Source organism: Colossoma macropomum, unplaced genomic scaffold, assembly GCF_904425465.1.
Source record: "Colossoma macropomum unplaced genomic scaffold, Colossoma_macropomum, whole genome shotgun sequence".
NCBI classification, from domain to species: Eukaryota; Metazoa; Chordata; class Actinopteri; order Characiformes; family Serrasalmidae; genus Colossoma; species Colossoma macropomum.
Window position 1 is genome coordinate 12,962,385 of NW_023494787.1, and position 16,180 is coordinate 12,978,564.

The 16,180-nt window shown below is 40.1% G+C and overlaps 1 protein-coding gene across 1 annotated transcript; it reads right to left on the minus strand.

Annotated features, from left to right (window-relative positions):
* Positions 1-118: 118 nt before the first annotated feature.
* gtf2h4 (general transcription factor IIH, polypeptide 4) lies at positions 119-15,235 on the minus strand. Its single transcript, XM_036566177.1, has 14 exons — positions 15,127-15,235; positions 12,706-12,850; positions 11,643-11,747; positions 10,542-10,673; positions 9,774-9,959; positions 9,159-9,267; positions 7,561-7,629; positions 7,255-7,338; positions 6,878-7,046; positions 5,496-5,626; positions 4,480-4,527; positions 4,263-4,341; positions 1,201-1,262; positions 119-975 (listed from the first exon to the last, which is right to left on the minus strand). Exons 2-14 carry the CDS (start codon positions 12,819-12,821, stop codon positions 865-867), a joined length of 1,401 nt encoding a protein of 466 aa, XP_036422070.1. The 5' UTR covers positions 12,822-12,850; positions 15,127-15,235; the 3' UTR covers positions 119-864.
* Positions 15,236-16,180: the final 945 nt, after the last annotated feature.

The following is a 16,180-nucleotide window of genomic DNA, read 5'->3' on the forward strand; positions in this document are numbered from 1 at the left end:
CCAACTAATATCATAAAAAATGCAATTACATGTTATGTTTACTTTCTGGACTAGTAGGTTTATCATCCAACAACAGAATCAATACACACACAGAAAAAGGACTAACCAACAAGTCCCAGTGGTTCAACATTAGTTTATTTCCCCCTTGATCCCACTTTTCAAAAGCACACATTTTATAACAGCGGTGCAATTTAAGCAAATAGTCCATTTATACTCTCCTGGAGAAAATGAAAATGACTCAAATGCATGTAGACAGCTTTTTTATGGCTTCCATAAAGATGTGCATCTGGGCAATTATGTCTTTAGTCTACTGCGGCATCAGTTTTGTTGTCCAGAGTCTTCGGCCCCCTTTACACCTGGCATTAACATATCCTTGGGTGATCTTATCGGAAGTGGACAAGGCAAGTGCTAGTATGAAGCACTGTGATCTGATCACTCAAACCACCTTTGGAAGTGGGAACGCATACAAACGCATAGCATTTGTAATGAAGACGCTAAGGCATCCTGGTGTGTCCCAATCAGCAACAAGGGACCAACCAATCATCAGCAACCGCGTAGCTTCTTTATTCATCACCACTCCAGTTGCATTAGCAATCCAAGCAAACTAAATGTTGGCAACAACTCATACATGAACAAGGGACTGACAACATGTTTTAGTTTGATAGCAAACTTAGCGAGAGACTGTAGGAAAATGTCCGCGGTACCTTTCCTCCAGTTACGAAATCAGATCACAAGTGGTCACCGGAGACTCATTCGAGACATGTAGAAACGCCAGGTGTGAATGGATATACTTCTCACTGTCCACTTGTGATCAGATCACTTGAGACAGACACTAATAACAGGTATGCACAGGGCCTTTGTGTCCTATGTGTGACTCTTCTGTCTCTTCCAGAACCTCTTAACCTCGCTGTGTCCATGGGGTGTGACCACCATAACCCTGTGAGGTGCATTCTGCCACACCAGCACGCCCAAACCCTGTCGAGAAACAAAGGGTCGCCTGTCAACATGCATAAACATGCAGGGCGTACTCACTGTGCTACAGCATACAGTGCTTTACTTAACAAGTAAAAGGGTATGAAGTAATATTCAGGGATCCACAGGGTGAATTTAAAAGGCTTCAGAAGGTCATGGAGAGAAGAAACCATCTGCAGAGAGTGATAAATCCACAGGAAGGAAGAAAGGATAAATTTAGTCACCAACCTGAGCTCTGTCCCGCAGAACCTCAAAATCAGCCTGCGACAGGAACTGGTTGTACAATACTCCTAAAACAAAGAGTGGAGGAAAGAGTGCGTGAACAGAAGAAGATGAGGAGAATGGGTTAGCTTTCAACACCTTCAGCATCACCACGAAAGCCACATCGGAGAAAATGCTTATTATCGCTCACTTACGCCTGAGTGCCATTGACATTCAAAGGTCACAGGGTGTCATTCAGGAGCGAAAGAAAAGGAATTCTAGCAGAGACTTCAATCTACTTAGGAGCTTTTATGAGTCAACCTTCATTTCCAGGCTCAGAGAAGAATCATCCAGGCACATATTCAATTCGCAGTTGACCAAATTACTTTCTCATGCGGAGTATGGCATTTACCACTTTACATGGGGAATTATTGCAACAAGTAATCCAATCATAATAGCATTCATTTTTAGCATTAGTTTTAATTGGTGCTTCCAAAGGTCATATGTTTATAAAAATCGAGACTTTCAATAGATATTCACCTTAAAAATAGTCTAATAATGATGGCCTTAGATAAGGATCAAACAATTTATTCAGTGAATATATCAGACATCCGGTCAGTTCAGCAGCATTGGGCCTGTTAGAGTAGGGCTGCCCAAAGTGCAGCTTGTAGGCCAAGATTGACTCCTGAGGACATTTGATTTGGTTCCAAAATAACTAACTCCACCCCACCCAAAGAGAGAACAAATTTGTTTTTAGACTATATTCACTATATGGCCAAAAAGTATGTGGACACCTGACTATCACACCTTTATGAGCTTGTTGGACATCCTATTCTAAAACCATGGACATTGATACGGAGTTTAAGTAATAAAGTGAAGTAATATTGATAGCACTGATCCAATACCAGATAGAGTTTTGTTTGGAGCGCTCACACATAGTGAGTGATGCAACAGAAGATGGGCATCCCCACACTGAGTTTCCATGGCCTACAGCTGTGTGGCTGAGCTGTTGTTGCTCCTAGATGTTTCCATTTCACAATATTAACACACAGTTGACTGGGGCAGATCTAGCAGGGCAGAAATTTCATGAACTGACTTGTGCTAAAGGTGGCAGCCAACGACACTGCCATGTTTAAAGTCACTGAGCCTTTCAGTACAAGCCATTCTACAGCCAATGTTGTCTAGGGAGATTGCATGGTTGTGTGCTTGCTTTTATACGCCGGTCAGCAATGAGTGTGGCTGAAACACCTGAACGCAACAATGAGGGCGTCCACTTACTTTTGGCCATATTGTCTATAACATCACTTACTTTCCCCTTAAAACTGTACTTTTTGAATTATTTTACTAACAAAATACAGTGTAATGTAATAAAATATACTTTTAAAAACTACCTGCCCACGCCCCACCACAAGCACTGCGGCCCCCCAAGACAAAGATTAGGCACCCCTAAGTTAGGCCAGTCTTGTACTGGGTCTGATTTGACTCAAATCACATCTCTGGTAATAACTCATAACCATGAAAACGTGCAGTGCATTTCAGTTAGGCTGTTAGACTGTTCCCTCCTCCTTCACAGCAGTCACGCAAAAATTAAACAGTGCAAATTTCTGGCTTTGTATGATGGAGAATATCAAATCTGTTGCTGAAACCTGGAGCACAAGAGCTTAGATCATCATGGTGTAGATGCACACAATCTATATGTCTAGAGATTGCACTGATCCATTACCCGGTATTGGTATCAGGCCGACATCAGCAGAAAAAACTGGATCAGATGTCAAAGGGGAAAAAAGAAAGAACGTGATCCAATCATGTAACAAATCCATCCTGAAATAGCTCCCACTCACAGTGTGTGAGGTAACGTTAGCTGTGTAGCTCTTCCTGTGGTAGTAGAGGGGCTGAGTAGTTTTAGCTTTCGGCATGAGAGCCTGCTTTTAGATGCTCTTAAAGGGCCCAAAACTTTCCCAATATTTTCAAATGTGGTAGTTTCAACATACACAGTTTAAGTCATGCTTTGAATTCAGTGGCTTTGTGATGTCATTAAAAACAGCATATTTGCATATATTTGCCTATCAAGCCTACAGTTTGGCTGCGTCCATTCACTCTGACGTTACAGCCCAGACTGCTTTTTGAATGAAGCTGAATACAGGGCAACCAATCAGAACAGAGCTCATTTGCATATACTAGATTAGAAGCCGTAGTAACAAAATCAGATTAATTCTAATTAATAAAAAGATAAAAAGAGGTAGGAAAATGGCAGTTTAGTTCATTTTTAAAGATACCAGTATCAAGTCTGTCTGAGATGACCCAACATCTCCACATGGTTTGAGGCCAGTGTGATGACTTAGACACACAGTTTGCACAATGCTAAATGGTTGTGCATCAGCTTCCATTACTTTAGCTACATTTGTAGCTCCAATGCAAGACCTACAGAAGAAAAGCAAACACCTGCATTCAGCGTAAGGGAGAAATTGCATAAATCAGACTTTTGTGCCAGCCTATTTCTTTAAAGGCTGCTCTGGAGTACGCTATAGTTCAGATATACATGTTCTGTTGACAGCTGTATCATTCTCACAGACCTGAATGAATGTTCCCTCGATTCTCAAATCTCCATGGTAACTAACCGAAGGCACACGGTGCATTTTAAATGCTAGGGTTCCAGATTTGTGTCCTGAGCTTTATTTCTTCATGCCGGATGGCTCAGTGTTACAAAGGGTGGTTTAGCAGTTGCAGTTTGGAGCTTGAAATTTGAAGTCTTACATGATTTAAATCAATTTACCATCAAAGCTTTGTCTGTGTCATTAGTTATCCTGAGGTTTGCGATGTATTATACTTTTTTGTATGAAGAATTCTTTATACTGCGTTCTTTATATGCCTTCTACTCTCAGATATGAGTCACTACATCATATTTTACATCATATTTTGTTCAAAGAAGGGCACCATTATCTCACATTGTAGTTCCGTCCTCCCCCCGTAGTGATAGTCATCAGATCATATTATCATGGCAATCATGGAGTTGTCAGCCAGCCTGCTTGGCATGTGTAAAGTAGGTTTCACACTTGATTTGGCAACGAGTCTGAAAGTAACTCTCTTACCTTCTGTAAACTGTAGCCGATCTCTTTCAAGCTCCCACAGTCTGATCTGGTCCGTGATAGTCGGGGGAAGAACCGGAGTCTGACAAAGACAGCAAATCAAAGAGAATATATATGTTTTTTTTATTTCACTAAAAGGAGGAAAAAGTGCCTGGGCTTTCTTTCTTCAGGCAGATAAGATTAAACTTGTAAGAAGTGAATGAAGAGACTCTGTAGCTACCTGTTTGAGCATCACTGGATGTGCTCTTGTCCTCAGAAAGTGGATGATCTACAGATCATAGGGAATAAAAGGAAATGAACACGGTACAGCTTATCTTTTCCAGTTTCTGATATCACACGTTTTAGTTAAAGGAGAATTCCACTAATGTTTCAACATTTCTGAATAGTTCAAAGGTTAAGATGTAAACAAAGTCATTAAGAGCAGTGTGGTGTGAAAATCAGGTGACATGCATGAGACTTTTTAACATCAATTTGAGAATATTTCTAACTATTTTGTACTATAGCTGGATCACTATCATAGTATTTTATGATCTCTTTTATTCCCAGATGTTCTTAGTTCATTTGTTTTTACATTTACATTTAAATTTGATTGTAAGTAAGTAAGTAAGTAAGTAAGTACTTACTTACTTTCTAAATTTGATTGTATATAATAGTGACGCAGAGTGAAATATAACACAATTATGACCATTTTATTTACGATCCAAAACCACCAGTGAACCTACAGGTGTCTTCTGAGTTTTATATGTAATGTTGATGATGGTAAAATAGTGATGAATCAGATATTTTTATTTTTTTTTTTTAGGATCTATGCTGCCTTACAACGCCCTACAAGTACACGTTTTAGGCCAAAATATTATCTCAGAACTATCATAAATTGATATTTCAGGCATCACGCAGCATGTTCATTAACATTTTTATGAAAAAAGCTTTTATGGGCTTCAGATGTCTGGTTCCGAGTTGGTACGTTACTCTAAACTGGTACACTTCATGTCAAACCACTCTTACAAACTTTCTTTAACAATTTGATTTTGTAGAAAGTTTTAAAAATTGGTCAAATTCCCTGTTACTGATTAGAGCAAAAGCATGTCATGTCTAGAACCTCAAAGCTCCCTTATAAGAACTGCAGCCTGTGAAATGTAAGTTAAAGATAAGTAAATATAAGTAAAGTCAATTGGTTCTACAAACTCTGTATGTGTTCTATGGATCAACTGGAGTGTCGTGTTCAGTTTCTTGTACCTGCTGTGCAGTGATGCCATTAGCGATAGCCTGCTGCACAGACTCCCTGGTGATTTGGGCCACAACCACGTTAGGAAAGCGATAGAGCATCTCGCTGAAGAGAGCAACCAGAGCAATCTGCAGTTCTGAGCCTGAAAGAGACAAAAAAATCAGCACTTTTCAATCTGCTCCACACTAATGAGCAGTTATCTTTCTTCATTTCAACACTTACATTTACCTCACACCAGGATAAGAAATTAAAAAAGGCTCAGGGCCACAATACAGACAAATATATAGATAATGACTACATTCCATACTGCAGCTATACTGCTATGTGGATTATTCTCACGAACATGACCCAGCTTGAAAAAATTAAAATGACTAAAACGTAATGTTTTCATCTTTTTGGATATATAAACAATGAAGCATCATTGGTTGGATAATTAAAAATAAACCTGAATGATTTAACTGATTTTAAACTGATTTTTTTGTAACATTTTCCAATTTGAAACATAGTATGATCTGAAGAAAAATTGGTAAATGATGTTTTTTTCCCCAACTTTTCTTTTTTTTTTTTATCATCTGTAGGCTAAAGATAATTATTAAAACATCTATATTTTACAAAATATAAGATCGGATTATTGGGTGCACTCAATATTTTATTTGTTTGAAATGTATTACAACTGAGCAGTCAGCTGTTACTGTGTGATCTTATACATTGTTTACTTACTTTCATGTGTGCACAGTAAGGAACTACGCAAACTGACTTAAAGGGGAAATCCACCAATTTTTCAAACATCTCTGCATAATTCAGTCACTGAAATATAGACACTGTGAGTCAGCAAGTTTCTCTACACACTTAAAAACGATGGTTCTTCAAGAGTTCTTCAGTAAAGAAAATGCTTCTATATAGAACCATGAACACTCAAAGAATGCTTTGCATGATCAAAGAGTTATCTGTATTATAAAAGGGTTCTTCAGATTGATGAAGAACGTGCTGCAGATGGTTCTATATAGCACCTTTTTGAAAAGGGTTCTATAGAGCACCAAAAAGGTTTTTCAAAAAGGTGCTATACAGAACCATCTACAGCAATCTGAAGAACCCTTTCATGATGCAAAGAACGCTTTAAAGATGCAAAGGGTACTTTGAGTGTTCATGGTTCTATATAGAACCATTTTCTTCACTAAAGAACCATCGTTTTTAAGAGTGTAGAATGAATGATTTCACATCAAACCACTTTGAATGACTCCGTTTACATCTCAAAGACTTAATTATGCAGATTTTTAAAAGGTAGAACTCCTCTTTCATTCAATACATCACTTTTTCAGTATAGATAGGATGGTTTCAAGTCAAAACCAGGAGACAAAAGCTGATGCCTTTAAAAATTCCCAAAAACACGTACTTGTGTAAGCATATACACGATAGTTGGTTTCCACCACAATAAAGCCAGATTCTCCTGTTCCAGGTGTAGCGCTCATAGCAGTGGAGGAGGATGATGATGAAGGGTTGGCAGTCACACCTGCAGCTAAAGTTATAGCCAGTCTTGTAGGGTAATACCTCCGCGACTTCCTCTGCAAAAGTAGGAGAATGTGCAAGAAAAATGTAAGGTAGTTTTTCACTGTATAGAGCAACTTTTCTATCAGCGCTCGGAAAAGATTTCTCAGCATTTCTTCTGCAAGAACAGTGAATACAGTCTGTTCTGGATGCAAATGTATGAAGTACTGTACAAGTGTTATACGGCAGGAAAACAGATTTCAGTTGCTTTTCTTTACAACCAACCTTTCTCTGAAAAACCAGGCCAAACTCCCGCAGGTGCTGGAGAAACGTCTGCAAAGACTCGCTCATGCCCTCGACAGAATAGTCCTGTAGTACGGCAAAAGCAAAGAGAAGTCAACAACTACAGAAGTGCTTCCTTTATGTGAGCCACAGACACAATGAAGGATGTTGTTGTCTAATTAGCACATTAAGATGTGGCTGCTGCTGCACTGCTGATCAGCCCCGTCCACATAGTCAGTGCTAGCTTTTACCCAAGAATGTGCTTGAAAAATAAAAGATACCTGAAATGAAAAACAGTGCTGTACTAACCCTGCCAAGAGTGGAGAAACTCAGCTGGAACAGGAAGGAAAGAATCTCCACGAGGTCCATCCCTCTAGACTGGAGGAGTAAAGTGGGCGAGAAACAGACTGTTACTCTTAAACGGTCAGATCTAAGAAAACTGAATCTCTCTCACTTTTTTCAAATAAAAGATATTAATGAAGTTTCAAAATGTACCGTTCACTCCACAGCCCTACAGTACATCTATGGAAAATTAAGCTGCAAAAACAACCTGCTTTAAGTTCATTGTTTTTATGATTTCACAAAAACCAGTATATTTACATATATCTATTAAGCCTGTAACAGTTTAGTCCTGCCCATTCACGCAGAAGTTATAAGGAGTGTTTCAGCCCGGACTGCTTTCTACATGAGGCACAATACAAGGGAAATCAGAACAGAGCTCTGTTACATACATCAGAGTAAGAAATACAGTCTAAAGCAAAATAGAGGTTGGAAAATTATCATTTAATAGATTAGGACTGTTTTTGGTACATGAAACCACATGAGGGGAAATAAAGCAAAATACAAGAAAAATGTAGAATCTGGGCCTTTTAAACAACCTTCAGCATCACTTTAATGTGTGGGTTAAACAGTGAAGGCTGTCATGTTCACAACCATGAACATAATATGTGCTAATAATTGATGGGACACCACAAAATGGGATGATTTTACAGCTTAGTTTATATTAAATGTAGACTGTATGGCCCGGCGATGGACTGGCGACCTGTCCAGGGTGTTTCCTGCCTTCTGCCCAATGACCTCTGGGATCGGCCCCAGCACCCCCCCCACGACCCAGAAGGATAAGCGGCTTAGATAGGCTACGTTCACAGTACCAGGTTGAAGTGCCACAATTTTTTTGCCCTAATGTGACTCAGATCTGATGTTTTCAGAGCTGTGTGGACACACAAATCTGATCCGTATCTGATTCGTGGCCGTGCAACCTTAATGTGAGATCGGAATTCACATGCTTTTTTTCCCCACTGTGCGTGCGCCATCATTCAGCGTTACCATGGCAGCAGCGCCGAACAGAAGTTAAAGCCTGTAAACAATGGAAAAGAAGCTCATCTCACCTTTTTTACCTTCGTCTCGCTCTAATAATGAAGCTGAGAGCTGATCAGAGTTAATTATCTTCTCAGTGAAGCTCGTTCTGACCGTTAGTTTGTTTGCTGATGATGCACGTGGTTCATTCACGTGACGTTACCGAGTAGGATGTGTGCATGCGGGTCATTTCAGGACGCCGGTTCGTTCACATTAATGACAGATTTGAATCAATTACCTAAACGTGTGTGAACCATCGTGTCAGAGAGCTCGGATTTGAGCATATTCGAGCAATGAGGCTTGTAATGTGAACGTAGCCATAATGTGTGTGTGTGTAGGCTGTATGGACTAGGAAGTGAATGGTAACATTTCAAAGTTTTATAAGACTTAAACTAAATAAATAAATAAATGTTCTTAGAGTCACCCTTTATGGACATTCAAAAACAACAACTACTTTTAACAGCATTCAGAAAAAGGGAGACACTTGCTTTTATTTCTTGCCACAGTATGGTTCACTGTACAGATACAACCAAGATCTCTGGAAGACGAACCTGCACTGTTTTGAGGTACTGCAGAGTGATGTACCACAGCTGAGAGGCCGTGTCCAGCAGGAGGAACTGAAACCCGGCTGAAGTGATACACGGAGCTTCACCTGCCTCACTGACAGAATAGAGGAAGGAGCACAGCACAGGAAAGCACTTAGTTACACTAGTGTTATTATTCTGCCATGAACTCTGAAACAATACATACATACACATACCTGTGCATATTATTCATGAACATGTTTTAATCTTAAAGAGACTACACTCACTAACCCAGATTACAGAAAATAATCCCCTGCATTCAAGCACACATTTATTTACCACATTTATGAAGTGTTACTTATATCTATTTAAGTCTTGTAAATTCTGTAAACGTTGATAGTTTAGAGCTTCAGTTCTCCTCAAGAGCCTCCACTGCAACAAGAATACACAACCCGTATAAGTGAGAGCGACTGGCTACGATCATGTCATCATTATATACATATATAGTCATTTTTTGTATATGCAGACACTGTTGCTCTCACTGGACTAATTATGACTGATTACACAAAATGGGATTAATTTTACACAAAATGGGAGCACATGATCCTTCTGCCTTGTAGAAAGCAAAGTGAAATGCAGTACCTTTTCATGAGGCCAGCCTGAATGAGGAGCTGGGCCAGGTCCTGGCTGACCGCTGCGCTGGGGGAGCCCACCATGAAGTGCAGGATCACTTCCCAGCGCTCCATAGCATAACGATCCAGGCTCTCCACATCCCGCGCATGCCGATCAGGGCCAAGGCTACTGCCCTCATCTGCCCACGCCTTGCCACTACCGGACAAGGAAGGGTGGACGACAGAGAGAGAAAAGAACAAGGTCTTCAGTGAAAAATCTAATTCACACTTTCCCTCATTACCCTTAGTGTAATCAATCAGGCAGGACATGTTTCGTGTCTGAAGTTTGGAGTTTAGCTTGAAGTTTTAGTTTAGCATTGGAGCGACGAGGCTAATAAACTGTAAGCCTCAATAATCACACCTGCTTCAAACTGCATTGAGTTGTATAGTAATGTCTAATAGACCCGATCATGTGGGTTTTGACATTGTATGAAACACTGTTATCTAAACATGGATGTGGCATGCGCCCGTCCCCCGGGCCCCAGTGATGGACATGAGAGCCTGCAGGAAGGCGGGGCCCAAACACTGAGCAGGGACGAAGCCTGGCGAGGAAGGCGAGGAGAGGAACACCGCGAGTGAGTGGCGGAAGGTGCACGAGTCCCGAGCCCTGCCTCCTGGGTGCAGGAGGAGACAGGCAGGTGGAGCAATGAGCTCTTTCCCTGTCGGCTCAGGTGCTCGCGCTTATTCACTCGTTCTCTGTGTTAGTGAATGATATATGCCTTTAGGATTCAACCCTCACCCGCCGAGCAGTGCTATCCTCAGGTTGTCTTTGAACACAGGGTTCAGAACGATGCCCTGCAGGCCCCCCTGAAGCTGCTGGTTATGCCACAGTCTGAGTCCGGTCAGCACAGACACACACTGGTCATGATCCCTGAGAAAGAGCCAGAGGATGAATTGTGTACATCATGAACACAGATGAAAAAGCTTTGATCTCACATTTTGATTAACATTTACTACATACACTACTGAAGTTTGGATTCAGTGTTTTCAACAACATAAAACCAAAGTGGTTCAAAATACATGTATACAATGTCCAGAATGATGAACAGAGCTGTAGTTCCCTAACGACTGGGAAAGCTGTAAAACATCAAGAGTGAGTAGTTTTTAATAAAATTAATATCCAGAACGCCTTATATTTGAAATATGGGCCAAATATTGAAATAGACAACATGAAAAAAAATTAAATAGATAATTACAGTATATAATGTACATCATACATTGGCATTTAAAAGTTTGGAATCACTTGTCTTATTAGCAATAGTCATTATTAATAACTTACACAGTTTAGACTGAAATGTTATCAACTAGACAGCAAAACAAACTGAGGGTTTATTCATGATTCAAGTATTCTGGAACAACTAGTTATGACAGCAAAACACTATTCAATGTTTTTAAATAATAAACTGTAATTATCTAGCTAAATTGTTTTGATAAAATGTACTATAAGTAGCTGTTTGATCAGCGAAGTCAGTGAGATTTGCTTCCATATTTTATCTGTATTTCAATTTCATCAGAACTTCATTCTCAAAGCTGTACTAAGTTTAAAGTTCTTAGGGAATCATTTACAGCTTCATTCATCATTAAACATTTCTTCATTTTTACAGTTTCCCACAAATTGTTTGAAACTTACAGAATGTTATCATCACATTAGAACCATTTTATGCATGTATCTGCAACAAAACTGGTTTTATTCTATTGAAAAAACTATTCAAATCTTTTGAATGATTAGACATTATTTTAGTGTCTAGTTTATAAGACTTACATCTACATTTTCGTTAGTTATTATTGTACATAAAATAAAAGTTTTGAAGGACAGCGTACAACATGTACAACGACTCACTTCTGGCTGTCCTTTTTGACCCATAAAGCCACGGCTGCCTGCGGCAGAGCGTGATCCAGGAACAGCATGCGCATAACATAATTCTTGGCCAGTGATGGGAGCTCCCTGTAGAGAAATGAAAAATATGGATTTAATACACAACGCCACCTGACTTCAATGAATAGTTACATCTGTAATGAGTGTGTTTACATGCATACCAATAATACCTTATCCAGCAGGTATTTGGTCATTAGAGTGGTCATGTAAACAGCATACTCTGATTTCTTCGATTGGACAAGTATCATTAACCTAACATCATCGTTTTTGTGCATGAAAACAGAACCAGATATAGAACAAATGTTGGGAAACAGTAAAAACACTCATTTCAATGCAGCAACACATTCTTAGAATCAGTTGTCTGATTATTGTGTACATCTGCATCTACTGACGTTGTTCCAGAGGTACATGGCTTGACCATTTGGGAGAGTTACAAGTCATGTGTGACAATTTAAAATACACTGAGGTAGAAAAAGGAACGGCAGAAAACCTTAACCTGCGTCTGTGAACGAGGAGTTTGATCAGCATACTGGTGCACTTTCATTTTAAAGGGTGAATGGCAAAATATAACAAAGAACAGCCCAAATGATAACATGCTGTGTAACACATAAGAGCTTGAAATGTGAAGATAAAGCTAAAGCGAAAACTATGAATTCATGAACACTGAACAGACTGCCTCACATCACAGTCTACTGTGCAGCCATCCTGCAGTGCAGATTACCACAAATCACATTTTAGTGAAGCTTTGCATAGAAATATAAGTAGCAGAAAATTCTGATGTGCTTTGTTGGGCAGGAAAATTTGTTTCACGCTTAATGATGGACATAATAGAAAACATGATACAATATCTCTTCTGTATTTTTATGTTTATCTTTGCGACTTCCTCCGTCATACTTAAGGAATTTAGGAAAAATATGCTGAATGACAAAATTAAGCCAAGGTAGTCAAGGACAACTCCCATACAACAGCACTAACCTTAGGTCATGAAAAAGTACAAGATTATTTGTATACACTGTTGAAAGTGCACCTGTAAACAGCCAGGCATGTTGCTGGGTGGTTGTAGAGTCTGTCGAGGATCTCAGGGCTCAGTTCTCTCAGGTATTCATGGAGGTTCTTGCACTGCAGTTGTACTCGGAGCTTCATCTTCAGATGCAAACAGTTCAGGGGCAGCACTGCAAAAGGCACAAAAGCTGTAATAAACAGGGCTCACTTATCAATCAACAGCTCCAGCTTCATAGTAATGAAACTCACAGAGGGCTAGAAAACAAGCTGTAGCAGTAGCTACACTGAATCTCCTGCAGACACCTGCTCACTAGCTTCCTCAGAAATCAAGCATATTAATTGGGGGTCTGTCCTCCATAATTGCAGTAACAGCCTCAACTTATATGGGAAGGCTTTACACTAGATGTTGAACATTGCTGTGAGGATCTGATTGCAGTCAGTCACAAAAGCATTAGTGAGGTCAGGTACTGATGTTGGATGATTAGCTTTGAAACTCCAACTCATCCCAAAGATATCGGCTGGAGCTCCATCACTCCAGAGAACACAGTTCAACTGCTCCACAGCCCAACGATGGGGGGCTTTACAGCCTCTTAGCCAGCACACTGACATGCCGATCTTATCCTCATGGGCAGCTGCTCCAGAGCAACCCATTCTATTTACAGTGCTTTTCTGTGGAGGTTATACTAGCTGTGTGTGCAACTGAACACCTGTGTCAGCAATTGCCGCACCTTAAAGTAGCTGAGTTTGCTAATTAGAATGGCTGTCTAGATGCTGTTAGATATGCAGTGTGTGTCTGCAGGACTGAAGAACAGGGAACAGTTCTGAATCTGTTATGGAGATGCACAACAACTGGAGTCCCTTAAAAGGGAATTCCACAGATTTGTTTAAAAAACTTTGCATAATTGAACAATTACTGTACACAAAAACTCATTCAGAGTGGTTTTGTGTGAAATGCTCCATTCAGAGGAATTTACAAAGCCAGAATTGTTCACAGCGGTGGTGATAGGAACCAGTCGGCCAAGGAGTTTAATGCCTCCAAAAGCTCCCCCACAGGAAGCTTTCAGACAAAATAGTTATTGCTGCTTTCAGAACAGAACAGCTCCGAAATGGTAACTTTACAGGAGAAGGAAAAAACCTACTTCACCCTTAATGTAAGTCAATGGAACCAGACCTTTTTCAAAGTAATTTTAAGACATTTCTTTTGGACCATTCATCATGAAATTTCAATGTAAATGTAATGTAAATTCAATGTAAAGGGCAACAGGTATTTTCAAATTATGTTCAAAAACTGAAAACAGAGAAAAAGGTTTTGTTCTGACAGCAGCGTTATACATTTGCTGCCTGATGCCTGAGATGTTGTTATGTGATTGTTCTGAGATAAAGTTCAGGCCTAAAACATTTTACAGCCATCTACGCCAACGAGGTTACATTTAAATATGACATGTCAACCCCTGGTTCCTATCATCACCGCTGTAAAGACATCTGAGTCTGTAAGTTTCTCTACAATGAACCACTTCATATCAAACCAATCTGAACGACTCTGTTGACATCTAAAGCACTGAATTAGGCAGAAAGATTAAGAAATCAGTGGAACTTCCCTTTAAACTGCAAGGGCCTGTGTGCTCCCCCACTTCAGTTCACTCTCTTAAATACATAACCTGCATATTAGTTACACAATAGTGAATAATTCATAATAATACAGTAAATACTGACTAGCAAGTCTTACTATCTTATTATCTCGTTCCTACGTGTTAATAAGGCGTGGCCACGCATTATTTTTATTTATACAGGATGTCACCAGCGCAGCTCCGTAGTAAAGTGTGGGAACAAGATCACGGTTTACTAAGTCGTGGCCACGACTTAATCATCTCATTCCCACGCCTTACTAAGTCGTGGCCACGTATTATTTTTATTTATACAGGATGTCACCAGCGGGGCTCCATAGGAATCATGCGGAGCCCCACTGGTGACATCCTGTGTAAATAAAAATAATGCGTAGCCACGACTTAGTAAAGTCCCAAGACTTACTAAGTCGTGGCCACGCATTAGGATCTCGTTCCAACGCGTTAATAAGGCGTGGCCACGCATTATTTTTATTTATACGAGACGTCACCAGCGGGGCTCGTAGAATCATAAACAAAGGTGGTTCAACTTCCTTAATGAAGTTTTAAAGTCTTTAACTCAAACTAAATGGATCTAATAGCAAACAGCAAAGACTTCTGAACTAACCAAGCTGAAGCCGGCTTCTTATTAGTCAGCTTCTTGTTGAATTTTCCCGTTCCACCTTAAATGGTGCAGCAGCCAGAATATAACTGCAGCACCATTTAAGGTGGAACGGAAAATTCGAACAAGAAGTTGGCGAATAGGAAGCCGACTTCCTAACTCAGTACATACCCGGAAAGTCAAACGGTTTAACTCTTGATCATTTGTTTTTAACAGGTCTCACCTTAAATAAAGAAGCTAAAAGGTGAATCAAACGGTCCACAGACGAATATCCTCATGCTGCTATTGTGCTGCTGTACAGAAAGCCATGTTGGACCGATCACGTGACGCACACGGCTCCTCCGATTGGCTGAGGCGCTGCCGTGCTGGGCACGACATCAGCTCAGAGCTTTATAATGATTCTGTAATTATAATATTTTCTAAAGAAGCTTTAAGAATCAAAAATATTTCCATAAACATATAGATAATCTTAAATCAAACCGCACCCAATATTCTCAACAAACAATCTCAGGGCCTGGCTAATAATTACCTTGTACCACCGTGTAATAAAAATATAATAAAAGTCCTTCTTTTCTCTACACAGAGACTGATTGCAAAGACACACATGTTCATCATATTTTGAAGCTTGTTGTTATATATATAAATGCATGACAGTGTAAACCATAATGCTACACTGAGCACACATACAATATGTCCAAAAGTATGAGGACGCCCCTCCTAATTATTGAGTTCAGGTATTTCAGTCACACCCATTGCTAACAGGTGTATAAAAGCAACCACACGGCCAAGCAATTGCCATACACAAACAGTGGCAATAGAATAGGTTGTACTGAAGAGCTCAGAGACTTGGCAGTTATAGGATGTTGCCCTTGCTACAAGTCAGTTTGTGAAAATTCCCCTGCTAGATCTGCCCTGGTCAACTGTAAGTGCTATTATTATGAAATGGAAGCATCTATGAGCAACAACAGCTCAGCAACGAAACAGCAGACCACACAAACTAATAAAGCAGGGCCGGCAAGTGCTGGAGCATGTAGAACGTAGAAACTGTCTTTCTTTTCTTGCATCACTCACTACAGAGCTCTAAACTTCCTCTGGAAGCAACATCAGCACAAGAATTGTGTATCAGGAGCATCATGAAATAAACTTCCTCAGCCAAGCAGCTCCACATAAGCACATAAGATCACTATGCGCAACGCCGAGCATCGGCTAGAGTGGTGTGCAATATGTCACCACTAAACCCTGGACCAGTGGAAAGGTGTTCTCTGGAGTGATGTATC